At 35.4% G+C, this 12161-nt stretch overlaps 1 protein-coding gene across 3 annotated transcripts in view; it reads right to left on the reverse strand.

The window, feature by feature from the left end:
* Window positions 1-12161, reverse strand: part of ITGAV (integrin subunit alpha V) — an 86871-nt gene that overhangs the window by 21425 nt on the left and 53285 nt on the right. For all 3 annotated transcript variants that reach the window (XM_019931553.3, XM_019931552.3, XM_004317274.4), the window contains exons 13-17: window positions 8828-9019; window positions 6364-6409; window positions 4665-4772; window positions 2109-2167; window positions 414-568 (exon numbers count right to left, since the gene is read on the reverse strand). In XM_019931553.3, the coding sequence (XP_019787112.1) occupies window positions 414-568; window positions 2109-2167; window positions 4665-4772; window positions 6364-6409; window positions 8828-9019 (560 nt within the window). The remainder of the gene's footprint in view (window positions 1-413; window positions 569-2108; window positions 2168-4664; window positions 4773-6363; window positions 6410-8827; window positions 9020-12161) is intronic.

A 12161-nucleotide genomic window follows, 5' to 3' on the forward strand; every position in this document is an offset into this window, starting at 1 on the left:
CTCACCCTCCGCCCAGGCTCCATCCCTCCCTCCCTAGCCATCCTGGCTCACACACTTGCTTACAACTCGTAAGTCAGGTTTAGCCAATGTAGTTTTTTCATTGATTGCTTATGGTGGGGGGCGGGGGGGGGGGGATTTCTTTTACTGTCTTGAGAGTCCAGCAATATTTAAGAAATATGTTTGTCATAATTTATTCAGTAGCATTGTTGTGGAAAGGCCACATGCAATATCCAGTCTGACAAGCGTAGAAGTCCATTACTCAAGTTTGACTCTTTAAAAAGCCCAATTTCCTCAAATGCATTTTTCTGTCTTCTTTTTGATTTACTACCAAAAAAATTTACAGAAAGTGAAAATCATTTAGATGAAAAGAAAAAATAATAAGTAGAAAGAAGAGATAATGGATAATCTCTTACCCGCAGATATGCTATTAGTTCTTCACATTGCATCTGTCCCCCCCTTGAGATGGTCATGTTCTTGGAGTGACCCGGGGACCTGTTATGGAGAAATAGTGCTCGTCGAATTGCTCCTTTTTGCTTGAGTTTATCCAAAAGAAGCTCCACCTGGAAGTCTATACAAACCAAAGGATTTATAACCAACATAATCTTTATGGACACCTATCTGTCCTAAATATCTCAAGTTTTCATTTAAACAGAGATATTTATCCCTTAAGAAATAATCTGCTTCTAACTCATTAAAAATGTCTATACACTGCAATGAGATGACAACATATTAATTCTGAATAAATATTTAATAATTAAATAACTGATCCAACTATCCCCAAATTAATGTCATCTATTAAATTGAGACAATAGATAATGATGGTAATAAAACAACTATCAGATAGAGGGGAAATTTTTCTTTTAATTTAAGCTGAGAGGAGGAAGTTCAGAAATAAAATATATGAATTAAGACTTTTATCACTAATGCAGGTAGCAGGACTCTTGCTGACTGTGATTAAGAAATGTTTACTAATATGCACCCATACCCCATACCATTACATTCACCATTATGATGAATGAGCAGTTTGCATCACTTGCAACTCCTACTTCTAATGAAGCTATTGTATCAAACTATCAGGTAAATATGTCCCTCGTGAAGCAAATAACCAAATATGGCTGACTGGGTCAAGAATCATCTTAAAATGAATGTGCAGCCAGTGAACAGTCTGAAGCACAGTTGCTAGACTACTGCCTTCTAAAATCAGTTCTTCTTTAAATAGTTTCTTCAAAGGAGATGAGAGTGCAGATCTTTAAAACCACAAGTCTCTTTCTAAGTTTCTCTAAATGCTGAACTTCATGTCAAATCTGAGTGAAAAGCCAGGGTCATTTTGCTTCTTGTTCTGTTCCACCCACCCTGTGAGAAATAGCAAGCTCCTGCTTCTGGCCTCTTGAAATTGCCATTTTGCCTGTGCAAAATACTCCTCCAGACATCGCTTAGCTCCTTCATTTCCTTCAGGTCTTTACTGAAAAGTTACCTTCCAGAGAGACCCGTTCTTGCTACTCTATGTGAATTTTCACGCACAAACACACCCCCAAGAAACTCAGTCCTCTATCCAGAGCTTTACTGTTATTCCTTAGCACATATACCGACAAATCTCCACAACAGTTACTTAACTCTCCTACCTTGCTCTCAGAATCACATAAACCATTTTTTGGACCGGAAGAGTCAAGTTAGAATTTGCTGTGTGGGCTAAATTTAGTGGTCTGACTTTTTTTCCTTCTCTCTGTTTCTAAACCACCTCTACTCTGGAGATGACTGGGGCTTCTCTAAGACAAAGTATAAACTTTTCAGTAGGTCACTGACTTATAAACAATGATACTTATTTCTCCTAGAGTTCACTTGTCTCATAATGATAACTGTTTAACATTGTGAAGGCCATATTTACCACTAACTGTTCACAATGTCAATAAATGTATTATTTCTGAATTGGCTTAAGAGTTGCCAAACAAAATAATTATGTTGCAATATTAAATGTCTTTAAGCATAAACATTCAAATAAAAAAGCAATAACAACTATTTGAATAGCTATTCAAATGTCCTAAAACATTTTTTAAGTGCTATGTATGCAGCATCATTAAAATAATATAATTTTTCCATAGAACACTTACTAAGTTTCGTGGGAAGTGCTCCTTTGCCATCTGCCTTTAAGCAGAACCTGACATTAAAACTGTAGAAAAATAAAAAATAAATACAAATCCCATAATCCAGGTTAGACATTTTTCCCATTTATATAGCATTACTTATTTGTTTATTTATCTTGGAGTTGGAATTACAATTCAAACCTTAAAATACCAAAAAGTCACAATGCCTACAATTAATTTTTATAAAAAGACAGTAAAAGAGATTATCTATGCCTCTCTTATTCTCTTATTTATTATTTGAAAAACTCACTATAGGTGACATAATCTGATATTACCATGTAACAGTTTCCCCCTTTCCCCCCAAAATACACAAAGTAGATGAAATTATAGTATATTGCTTAAAAAATTAAATATTTACACTATGCCAGTTTAGGATACCTAATACCCTCTCATTCTTCATAATAATCTATTAGATAAGCTATCATCCCTATATTACAGATTGAAAACTGAGGCTTGGATGTTATTAATTTTCCCATTTTCATGGAACACATATTGAACAGAATTAGAATACAAACTCTAGTCTGTACGATTCTAAAACTTTTGTCGTTGTTACACTGATAATATTTATTTTTTGTTGTTGTTGTTATACTTTTGTTACACTGATAATATTTACTTAGCTAGACATTTTTTTATTATGACCCAAATCTCACATTTCTTTGTTTTTAAATCTCATATTTCTAATACTTAATTCACATTGTGAAGCCTTGTATCTTTCTTTATGTCTTAATGTTATTTTTAAAACATGAAGCTATACAGAATAATCTAATTCATCCTTCAGTAATTTAGGCATGTTTCCTTTCATGGAAAGGAATGAGACAAAAAAAAGAGAGAAAGAAAAGAATTTCCTAACCTCCTGTCAAGCTTATAGAATCTGTTGATAAATTTAAATGAGGGAAATGACAGTCCAGATTTAAAATAAATGTCTCACTTATGAAAAAGCCCCATAAAGCTCCCTTTAATTAGCAAGCTCCTCTAGAACAGTATTTTCACAATTTATTACTAGGTTATGACATCAGTTTAATGGGTGTGTCCAGCATCTTAAAAAAATGAATATGTAAAATTGAGTTAAGTATCAAGGGTGAGATTTCATGAAACTTTTGTTTTAATTACATGCATGTGTTTACTGGATTATGATGTAAAATGTATTTCATCCTACACGTCATATTCGAAAACATATGAAAGCTACTGGTCTAGTTAGTGTATTCGAAGCCTTCACCTTGTTGCCATAATCATAAGCACATCATCAGCCATGTGCAGCAACTTCACCAGGACACAAAGGGTGAGCGAAGGGATGGAAGTCAGTAAAACTTACAAAATCTTGAGAACAACTTCACTGCCAGTCAATGAAAATGAAGACTAAATATTACTGAATTTTTAATGCAATCCAATGAAAGAAATAAAAATTTTATTATATACATGTTTATTTATTTAATATATTTTATTATAAACAAAATTTTGAAAAATGATTTTAATAACAATAATACATAATTCAAAAACAAAATCAGAAAAAATATCTTTTCTTTTTTTTTTTTTAAATATCTTTTCATTAGCTCTTCTGAAGGAAAATTTTCCCAGCTTCCAATCATTTTACCCTTCTTCTGTAAGTTCTCTCTGATTTTTCTATGTGAGCAAGGAACATGAAGTGAACAGTGTTTCCCAAAGTGGAGTACTCATGGTGAGGTTTTTTTTTTTCCTTTGGCCGTGCCATGCGGCTTGCGGGATCTTAGTTCCCCGAGCAGGGATTGAACCAGGGCCCGTGGCAGTGAAAGTGCAGAGTCCTAACCACTGGACCACCAGGGAATTCCCCATGGTGAGTTTATATATGGGTCAAGACTTTTCATTATTAATTTTATGTTTATTTTGACATGTATGAGAAAGACACTGCTTTCTCTATTTTATTTTAATATGTTTTAAAGTAAATCATGAGTCAGTTTAAAGAAAAAAGCCTTAAGAAAATTATAAATACAGGCAGAATGAAAACATAGCAAAAAAATCATACAACATAGAGAAAAGTAACATACAAATAATGGAAACTTAAGAAATACTGGACTAGAGAAGAATTCAGACATGAAGCTTACAAAAATATATTTTTCTTTAGAAACTAGTAAAAGAACAAATAGAAGACCAATACATTAAAACAAACTATTTTTTTCGTACAGCTAGTCACAGATATTAAATCTGAAAAAGATCATTAGTTTTTAAAAATTAAAATGAAAATGTTCACAGGCTTGTTTAGCATTAAATATGAGTTCTGAAATCTTATTGGCTTTATTTTTTAATATATTCACTGAGATGCATAATTTTTTAAAATTAGTTTTCTACTAGTTTATAGCATATTTCTAGAGCCTTCTACATATCTTCTTTGGAACAATATTTCTATAATTCAATCTATGACAAGAAAATAGAGTGTACCCACAGAAACTGCTTTAGCAATATTTCAGCCTCCCCCTCCATTTTCAACTGTTTTTATAATGACTGAACCAATAATCACAATAATAACTATTACTAAACAAACATCCTTACCAGGAAACTTTGAGATCTGTCCCAGGCAGTGGGCAGGTTTTATTGTCTTGATTTAAAATGCTAGGATACACTTCAAGGCCAGCGTTTACAGTGATAACTGGTCTGGCCCTGGTTTAAAAGAAAAGAAAAGAAAAAAAAAGTTATTTAAAATGTTAGATTGATCTACGCATTTCAGGTTCACATTCATTGCATATACAGTGTGATGTTCACTAAAGCAGTGTTTATAATAGCAAAAAGAATGGAAACAGCCTAAACTTAGCATGACCAAATATTCCAGTTTGCCCAGGACTGTCTTGACTTTATCAGTGAAAGTCCCATGACCTGGTAAATCCCCCTCAGTTCCAGGCAAAGCAGGACCATTGGTCACAACCTATCTGAATGCAGCCCATTAAAGCAAGATGGTTAAACAAGTTGTGGGATATCTACCTAATGCAGTGCAATACAGTGGGGGAAATGAGTGCTGTAAAGCCATCTGTGCTAATATGGGATGATAATAGCCAAGACATAATGAGAGGAAAAAAACACCATGTACAAAGGATGCATACACACACACACACACATAATTTTTTAATGCTCAGAATACTTCTGATAGGATATACTAATAAAACTAGTAACTGGTGTGAGAGGAAGTATATTTCTCTTATTGTATGCCCTTTTTACATTGCTTGAATTTTTACCACATGTATGTATTACTTTGTTAATAGCAATTTAAAAAACTGAAACAATAAATTAAAATACAGTTTCCAAAGTTCAGATGCACAGGTTTACGCTCTGTACAAAAATACAGCAGCCTCAAGGCAGTGTATCTGTCTCAATCATGATAAATCCTGGAATCTGTACAGACACAAGCTGCCCCGAGAAGCACAATCAAGTTGACCCATCACAACCTCCACTACACAGTACCAGTGTTAGTTTTCCTGCCATGTATAAGCACAGTCCATAGAGGAGTAAACATCTTAATCTACTTGGGAGGCTAGTTGATATTGTAAGGCACGAGGAATTGATGAAATTCAGAGAAATACTGGGAATATGTATGAAGCTGGGAAATGGAGATATGTGGATTTATACATATTGCTCTAATAAAAATATTCATTTGGAGAATCATTACGTACTGCCCTTGTGGTCACAGAATGCTATGGCACAAACACCAAGTTAAGTTCTTGTCTCTTAGAGGAAAATGTAAACTCCTCTAATTTTAAACTCATATAATCTAAAACACAGGAGAACACCTTTGAACATAATTTAAAGAACAAAAAGGGAAAATTCTGAATGCTTTCCTAAATAAAAAAATCTAGGGCTTCCCTGGTGGCACAAGTGGTTTAGAGTCCGTCTGCCGATGCAGGGGACACGGGTTCGTGCCCCGGTACGGGAAGATCCCACATGCCACGGAGCAGCTAGGCCCGTGAGCCATGGCTGCTGAGCCTGCGCGTCTGGAGCCTGTGCTCCGCAACGGGAGAGGCCACAACAGTGAGAGGCCCGCGTACCACCAAAAAAAAAAAAAAAAAAAAATCTATAGCTTTCTCTACTTTGGGATCTCCTTGTATCATTACTACTTGCCTGAAGCAAATCTTAAATAGAAAGAACAAATTTTATCATTACTTCAAGAAAATTAAACTGAAATTCAAACACTGGTGCTTAACTATAAAACTTTCATATAATTCATAATATTCCTATATTACCAGATAATGGAAATGCTTACCTGTATAACACAGCTCTATCTACACCAAAAGCTCCTACAATTAAGTCTTAAAAGAGAGCAGAAAAATATGTTAATAATGATTTTTTTTAATTCACATATCATTCCATAAAGCTCTCAATGCATATAATAAAGATACAGACATAGTCTCAAAACTATTCTTCATTAAGTGGTTGTAAGACAACATCTAAAAGGCTAAAATGTATATGAAAACTTAAAATATGCTATCATCAATGGCAAACACTCATCATAAAACTAATTTTTTCATCCATCCAGGTAGACAAGAATCTTTTTAATGGATACGTAGTAAAATTCAGCAACAATAAGGAAGTGTATACCACGCAAACACACACATCCCCAAAGGAAAAAGTTTATAGATGCCTGTAGATTTTACAATTTCATTGTAAAATTTCTCTTTTTCATTTACTTATTTTGTTTCAAAAACAAAACAAAACCAAAAAAGCACAATACATATACACTTGATCCTTGAACAACATAGATCTGAACTGCGCGGGTCTAGAACTGCGCGGGTCTACTTATAAGTGGACTTTTTTTCCACTGAAAAAAGTCCACTTTTTCTTCCACATACTATAGCACTACACAACCTAAGGTTGGCTGAATCCGCAGAGGTGGAACTGTGGATACAGAGGGCCGAGTGTACAGTTAGTTATATGTGGATTTTTGACTGTGCAGAAGGTTGGCACCCCTAACACTCACGTTGTTCAAGGGTCAACTGTACTTAGAATGCTTAGAATGACAGCAGAGAGCATCCAAATCAAAAAGAATAGAATGCATTAGTTTTTACACGTAGCTGGTACCACTGGTTCACAATTAGGAAAAAATGAAATCAGAACTCTCTCTCAGTATACCCAAGCTAAATTTGACGAAGCCCTTTCTAAGCAGAAAAGTACATGAGAAACCATAAAGACAGGTACAATGGATTACATAAAAATTAAGAATTTCTTTATGCCCCCAAAGAAAACATGACAAAACTGAGAAATATATGTAACAGTTAAGGAGTTAAAACCCTCAATATTTAAGGAACAGCCACAAGTTTAAAAAAAATGAATGAAAGAAAAGAAAAACAACATTCCAATAGAAATGGAGAAAAAAAGATGTAGAAAGGAAATTCACAAAATATATATATGCAAGTAAACAAAAATGCTTATTACCCTCACTAATAATCCAAAACTGTAGATTAAAACAAAATAACATTTTCCACCTATCATATAAAGTTATTTTAAAAAGAAATAAAAGATGACCACCAGTGTGGGCACAAATGTGGGAAAATAACTCACTTACTGCTGGTAAGTGCTTAAAAAAGTTGCAAAACCTTCTTTAGAGGGATTAGGATTGTAATTTGACAAGGTGTATCAACAGCCTTAAAAAAAAAGTGCCTAATCTTTGACATAGCAATTCTAGAATTTTGTCCTAAGGAAATAATCAGAGGAATGCACCAGAATTATATATAAGGATACAAATGCCCCAAAATAAAGTTAAATAAGATATGATACAAATATTTGATAGAATGGAAAACATAAATTCATGCTTCAGAAGAATAATAACATGGGGAAATATCTAATATTTTAAGTGAATAAAATATGCTAATAACAGTGCATAATTGTATTTTGTTAAAAAAATTGTGTGAATGCACTGGAAAAAAGAAAGCATATTGAATGATATGCTTTGCTATATTTTCTAAAAGTTCTATAATAAATATATTACATTTATAACAAAAAATTCTTGAAATAACAGTAACATAGATAAGAATCAACTTCATGTCCTGTTTCTAAAAGCACTTCAACATATTATATATTGAGCTCATTAACTGTTTGAGCAGCAAAGTAATTAAATTTTCCGCATTATATTTCACTTAAAGAATATATCCGTTATGATCCTAGATCCATTAAAATATTCCAAAGTATGTAAGAGCCAGAAAAAGGCCTCACTTCTTGTACCGGCACAAGCCAGTGGGCAAGCTTGGGCAAATTACCTTTCTCAGTCTTTTTTCTCATCCAGAAAATGACATAATAATGAGCTGAGCTACCTCATATTCCTCACCAGCCTTATTGTGAGAATTTACTGAGATAATATATTTAGTAAAAATCACGATGATTAGTCAAGTCCATAAAACTGCTAGACCATTAAAAACAAAAAGATGGCTGACATTTGAAAACTTAGACTAAGCTTTTGTTTATAGCTTCCACATTCTGACATTTCATTACAGACTTCAAGACAATAAAAGAAGTACGTGCTTTATATTGGAAGCTCCCAGGAAACAGAGCTGTCTGGGCTTTGTATCCCCTCAGTAACGAGAACAGTGCCTTGAGCAACGGCAAGGGCTTGAACAGTAGTTGAAATACTGAATTTAAATGATTTATAACAGAAATCAAGAGAGCAGTAGCTAATACTACTTGCTATTAGGACCGAAAAATCTAAGACGCTCTTTGTATTTCTAGGAAAGCACCTGGATATCCATTCTTGTCTATATCCGTGGCTCCTTTCATTGAATAGCCGAAGCTTGGTGGCATGCTCCGAGCAGCCCACTTCCCTTCAAGGATCTGAGATGGTACCGCATTCAAGCCTGTGGGTCTTCCATTGAAAATATAAACAATTCCTTTTTTATCTTCACCCCCATATGGAGCAGCAATTGCAATATCTGAGGGGGAAAAGGAAGAGGGGAAGAGGGAGGAGAGGGAAAAGAGGGAGGGGAGAAGGTGAGGAAGAAAGGAGGAAAGGAGAGTGGGAGGGAGGACGGCAAGGATGGAGAGAAGGAAGTCTTAGTACTCATCATTATTTCTGTGGAAAAGATCTTAACATCTTTAGAACCCATGTATCATGTTTATCGATTCAAAGTTCAGTAGGGTACTCTTTTTTTTTTTTTAAACCAGTGCCATAAAACCTTTATTTCCCCTGGGATCGCATGTACAATTCTCTTCTCTTTCTGGGAATGAACTTTTCCCATTCCCCATTCCAGGACACATCCTGGCCATTCTCTCCTCTCCCTTTGGCTGGGCTACCCCATGGGACCTAGGAGACTTCCTGCGGCCGGGAGTTGCACAGGAAGCAGAGGCAGCTGTGGTCCCACGGCACCCTCATGTGATGATGTCCAAGATGACAACCTGCTACTCAAAGTAGGAAGCCCTCCAAGAAGGAATGAGTCCTCTGGGCAGCCAGGCTCTCTACTTCAGGCAAAGCAGCCATGCGTGGTGGCAGTAGGGTACTCTTAATTCAAAAGCAACAACCAAATTCAAGGAGATTCAAGCAAAACTGTATGGAAATGACATTAATTTGGAGCCAGATATTCCAGGTCTGTCTGGGTTTGTCCAAGCTTAATTAATCACTTGGACAAATCGCTTAACCAGATATTCCGGGTCTGACCTTGGACAAATCGCTTAACCATTCTGGACCTCAAATGCCTCATCCTTAAAATAGAGGGGAAGGGACATGTAAAAAGATTCCTCTAAGGTTCATTCTAGCTCTTAGAATTCTAGTTAATTTAGTTGGGCATGGTTTTCAGGTTTTTTGAGAAGTCAACCTGACTCAGAAAGTTGCAAGTTATGATTTCATCTCTATCTTGCTCAACTTATACTGAAATGAAATAAACAATAAAAAGTTTGAAATGCTTTAAAAACAAAACAGTACACCAAATAGTCACTATGACCTTTCCTCACTCCAGAATATATTACAAATAACTATGCCCACTTCCCTCTATCTTTGCTGGTCCCACCCTGGACAAGCCATTCTCATTCTTTGCCTGGACCCCTAAAGCAGCCTAAGTGGCCTCCCACTTCTACTCTTGCCCCTATAATCCATTCTCTTCAAAACTGCCAAATGTTAATATCATGTTATCTTCTTTCTTAAAATCCGTATTTCCCAAAGCTTTTACGTGTTACCTGGTTTGTCCATTCATCACCCCACTCCCAACCCTAAGTCTACCCTCACTCACTCTTCCTACCAATCCCGGCCCTTTTCTCTGTTTCTTAAACTCAGCAAGCTAGTCCCCATCTCTGGATTTATACTTGCTGTTCCCTCTGCCTTAACAGTTCTTGCTCCAGAGCTTTTCAAGCTTTGCTCCTTCTGTTTGTCCAAATCACAGTTCAAATGTCATCTTGTCAGAGAGGTCTTCCCTGGCCATGCTATGGAGCAATGCACTCTCCCCTCTCCATCTAGGTACTCTATCACGTTACCTTGCCTTTTTTTGTTTAAACCCACAGCCTTTATCACTATCCGAATTTCCCCTTTATGTGTTTACTCTATGGCTCCTCCACAAAACATAAATTTCACGAGAGCAAGGATGTGTCCATCTTGCCTATGATAGCCCCTATGTACCAGCCATTCCAAACTGACTCTATTTACTTAATATACCTGAAATGTATTCAGCCCCCTCAATGCTGCAACCCCTGAGACATCAAAGACACCTTGGTCACTCGTCTTTTCTTTAAGACCATCATGCCCAAGAATATCTCAAACACTGTGATGACTACATTCCAGTGTTTACTTGTTCACATTAAACTTGTTCCTACTGATGCTAAATTCCTTAAGGACATGGATGGGCTCTAATTTATCCTCTCATTTTTAGCAGTTAGAACAGTGCTTGGCCTGCAATAAGCACCAACTAAGAATTTGTTATCCTTAAATAAAAAGTAGTATTTAAATTATGTAAGAGTCCTTCCTTATCTTTTTCAAGTTTCAAAACATAAATATAACTTCTAAATTGACATGTGCATTAAGAAAGTTTTAATTAAAATACAATTTGCCAACAGAATATGGCTCTACTGTTGAGAGATGGTTTTTAAAAATTCTCCTTACCTTTTCTAAACCTTTCATTATTTTGTACATTCTAATCATCTTTTCTCTTGGCTGGTATCTGTCTAGTCTGGAGAGCCCTACTTTTTCATGTCATCAGTCTCTTCCTTTGATCATTTTAATTTCTCTTTTCTGTGTTTTTTCCCTCTGCCTTTCTGGAGAAGTATTGACAAAAACTCCACATAATTGTGGAACATAATTTTATTGTTTTGTTTTCGGCAACCCTCTTGATGATACCTAGGGTTTTTCCAGTGGGTGTAAGTGGAAAGGGAGGAAAACAGCAGCAAAGACATAACAAAGAGTCAATGTCATCAGGTCTGAACAAGGAAAAGATCCAGGTTACAACTAATACTTCATTATATGTATATATAAACTATATATACATATAAACTACAAATACATATATATACACATATAAACTATATAAATATAGTTACATAAATAACAGCTCAGATCATTTTCTCCTGAAGACACTGTCATTCACAATCTACTCTTTGGGACAATAAGACCCCCAGGAGATACTTTGGGAGAATAAAATCATCCTCTATGGTATCTCTCTCTAAAAGTAAAATCTCTTTGTAAAATCGTTGTAAAACTTCGATATTTTTTAGCTGTCATTGCTTGTAATTTTTGTGTTCATAGATAATACATTTTAATAGAAATAGGGAAAACAGGATGAGATGTTGTCTGGATCCTGATATTAAAGAAACATTCTTTAAAGTGTGTGGAATATCCTCAAGACAAGGTGACAGCAAACACGTCCAGGCTCTACCAAAACACCTGGAGACAGGCCCAGCTATAGCAAAGAACTCAGGTGTGTTCAAGGTAGAACCTCGAATCTGGCCCTGTGGTTTCCAGGTAGTCTTTGTTATCAATAAGTAATGATTTGGTCTGTTCTATAGTATTCTTTTACAGTTCTATGTTGAACTTTATACCAGAATTCCATTTGATTTATGTTAAGTTCTCTTGGTGGTAAAAAATCTTTAAGACTA

This window comes from Tursiops truncatus, chromosome 7 (assembly GCF_011762595.2).
Source record: "Tursiops truncatus isolate mTurTru1 chromosome 7, mTurTru1.mat.Y, whole genome shotgun sequence".
NCBI lineage: Eukaryota > Metazoa > Chordata > Mammalia > Artiodactyla > Delphinidae > Tursiops > Tursiops truncatus.